Genomic DNA, 3,149 nt, shown 5'->3' with positions numbered 1-3,149 from the left:
CGCGCGGTCAACGGGCACGACTGGATCGAGCACTGCTCGATGCAGAGGCGGGAAGCAGAGGCATCGGCGGCGACTTGGTGCAGGACTTGGCAGGTGAGGCCGGCAGAGACTAAGGCAAGGTGGCGACCGGAGCGGACGAGGGCGGGACGATGCTACGACAACAGGCGGTGGATTCGGGCGGCTGCTGCGCGACGCGCTCCTGCAGGACACGGGTGCGAGAAAGGGTCAGGGAGGAAGAGGGGAAAAGAGAAGGAGGAGCAGGGGCACACGACGACCTGCGGGGCTTCATCGACGACTGGGCTCGCCGGCACTGAGCGACCGGAGGCGGGGAAGGCGTTGAGGATGACCCGCAGCGGCGGCTTGTGCGGGACTCCGGTGAGGAGGAGGTCGAGGCTGGCACGCGGGGCTCAGGGACGAGCGCGCCCCTCGGGCACGAGGTGGCGGCAACTCTTCTCGTTGCAGGGGAAGCAGATGGCAACGACAGGGACTTGGCGAAGGCGCGGCATCAGGAACTTGGCGAGGCGGGCGATGGCTTGGGGCTGCTGCAACGCGGGGAACGGCGGGGATGGGGCAGACGAGGCCGGAGGAGGTCGTCAGCTGCGACGGCGCGAGGGGACGAGGCCGAGCGCTCCTGCTCGGGACCTCGAGCAGCTTCACGACGAAGAAGAGGGAGCAGGGCAGGGAAAGCGTCCTGGCGGTTGCATCCTGGTAGAGAGAACAGGAGAGAGAGAGATGAGATACAGAGAGGAGGAAAACAGGGGAAGGAGAGGGCGCGATGGGGGCTCATCTGCTGGAGGCGCTGCTTGCGGCCGGCGATGACGCAAGGTGGTTGAGGAGGGCGGCTCGGGGTTGGCTACGTGTGCGGGAATCACGGGAGGCGGTCGGAGGCTACGATTGGAGGGGGGTGGATCTAAGATGGATGGTGGTTTGCTAGGTGGGGAAGACGAGGAGGAGACCAGGCGGGTTGGTGGGCGCGCGATGGGAAAGGATGAATGAGACTGCCTAGACTAGGGTTTCGTCTGTTTAAATAGGTAGGGGATTAGTTTAGGGGCTATCAGATCCCTTTGATTTAGATCGGAGGGTCGAGAAAATAGGCAATGGAAGTCCAAATAAGAAACGAAGATAATTTACGGATGTTTGGGGATGATCCGGACCTAACGGTCACGACAACCAGGTTCGAGTTCGGGGGAGTTTTGGGACACACACAAGAGGGGGTCGGTGGTTGGCAGAGAGGGTCGAACTGATAGACAAGAGGGAATCGAAAACCCGGTTGGACTCAGATCGGTCAATGAAGGCAAGGGGGAAACGCGGCAACTACAAACGGATGCAAGCTTTATGAAAACATGCAGATGAGATGAACAAAATGCAAAATGAAAGACAAAAACTCAACCACGAAGGAAAAATCACAACACATAACCAGAAATGACAAAAGTTGAAGTTACAATTATGAAAAGTTACATTCAGAATGTTATACTATGCAGATGCCAAACGGACACGCGTCCGTTTGAATCGACGGGTTGGGTCGCCTTTTGTGTCCGCGCCGATCCTAACGAACGGCGGCGGACGAAACGGGTCGCCACACATTCGAGTTGCTCTCAGGAACGACAATCGTCCATGAAACCGAAACGACTTCAATATTCGAACATGTGCGTGTCGTGCGTAGCTCTGTCAGATGCGTGTTTCTCCTGCTGTTTGTCATCACAGCCGTCCATCGAGCCACCGATCCAGCCGCCCATTGCCCGTTCACGCGGATCGACTGGCCCACCCCCTTTTCTGAATAAATACTCTGCCCCTCGTCTCCTCGTCCATCAAGGCATCAACCCACCCGGCAATCATCTCTCCACTTCCCGAATCCTCTCTCCACTTCTAGCGCAGCAGCTCGCCATGGACGCCTCAGCCACCGTAGCCGCCGGGAAGGCAAAGAAGGGCGCGGCCGGGCGCAAGGCCGGAGGCCCCAGGAAGAAGTCCGTGTCGCGGTCTGTCAAGGCCGGGCTCCAGTTCCCCACCGGCCGCATCGGGCGCTTCCTCAAGAAGGGCCGCTACGCGCAGCGCGTCGGCTCCGGCGCACCCGTCTACCTCGCGGCCGTCCTCGAGTACCTCCCCGCCGAGCTGCTGGAGCTCGCGGGCAACGCCGCCAAGGACAACAAGAAGAGCCGCATCGTCCCCCGCCACCTGCTGCTCGCCGTCAGGAACGACCAGGAGCTCGGCAGGCTGCTCGCCGGCGTCACCATCGCCCACGGCGGCGTGATCCCCAATATCAACCCGGTGCTGCTCCCCAAGAAGGCGACCGAGAAGTCCCCCAAGGAGCCCAAGTCGCCAAAGAAGACCGCCAAATCCAGCCAAGGCGTAGGTGGCCACTGCCTAGTTATGTCGGAGTAGCTGGGATGGGAATGTATGGGCGTGCTTCAGCTCGAAGCTGAGATTTGGATCTTTACGGGTGGGTTTGTCCTGTGAATTCCATCCATCCATCCAGGGGCTTGGGCGGTCAGTCGCGAAGGTAAGTGGAAATCAACTCCGTTGGCGCGTGTTTGAAATATTTGGCTATGGGATTTCCCGCTCCAATTTCGTATAGCGCCCAAAAAGATTGGACGGAATTTCGTTTTGGCGGCGAAATTTCCCACTCGTTTTGAATTCAGTCGTGGGAGTTTGGTGGGCAACTGAAAACTGTATCCTCGCGATGCCGCCATTTGTGTTGTTTTGGCGATGGGGTTTCCCGCTCCAATTTCGTGCCCATTCTAGAGTCAGTTTCTAAATCCTATGTCGAGGTGGGCTGCGCAACCAATTTCTGGACGGATAGCTGCATAAATGGTAGAAGAAAGAATGAAAGATTTGGCGCTAAGAAACTCCCACGATGGTGGAGGGCACTAGTAGAAAAGAGGGCTTTGGTCCACCATAGTTTAGCCCATTAGTCCCGGTTCAGTCTAGAACCGGGACTAATTGGGGCATTAGTCCCGGTTCGTGCGTCCAGGGGTCACGTGGGCCATTTGTCCCGGTTCGTCTGGACCTTTTAGTCCCGGTTAGTGTCACGAACCGGGACTAAAGGGTGCGATGCCCATTAGTACCGGTTTGTGGCACCAACCGGGACTAAAGATTAGACCTTTAGTCCCGGTTCAAGCCACCAACCGGTACTACTGGGATTTGAGGCATTA

General features: G+C 58.1%; 1 protein-coding gene across 1 annotated transcript; it reads left to right on the top strand.

Annotated features, from left to right (window-relative positions):
• Positions 1-1,823: 1,823 nt before the first annotated feature.
• Positions 1,824-2,679, top strand: LOC119366218 (histone H2A-like). The gene has a single exon (XM_037631909.1). The coding sequence runs from the start codon at positions 1,885-1,887 to the stop codon at positions 2,377-2,379; it is 495 nt and encodes a 164-aa protein (XP_037487806.1). The 5' UTR covers positions 1,824-1,884; the 3' UTR covers positions 2,380-2,679.
• Positions 2,680-3,149: the final 470 nt, after the last annotated feature.

Source organism: Triticum dicoccoides, chromosome 2B (assembly GCF_002162155.2).
Source record: "Triticum dicoccoides isolate Atlit2015 ecotype Zavitan chromosome 2B, WEW_v2.0, whole genome shotgun sequence".
In the NCBI taxonomy this organism is placed as follows: domain Eukaryota; kingdom Viridiplantae; phylum Streptophyta; class Magnoliopsida; order Poales; family Poaceae; genus Triticum; species Triticum dicoccoides.
This window is presented reverse-complemented; position numbering and strand designations above follow the sequence as displayed.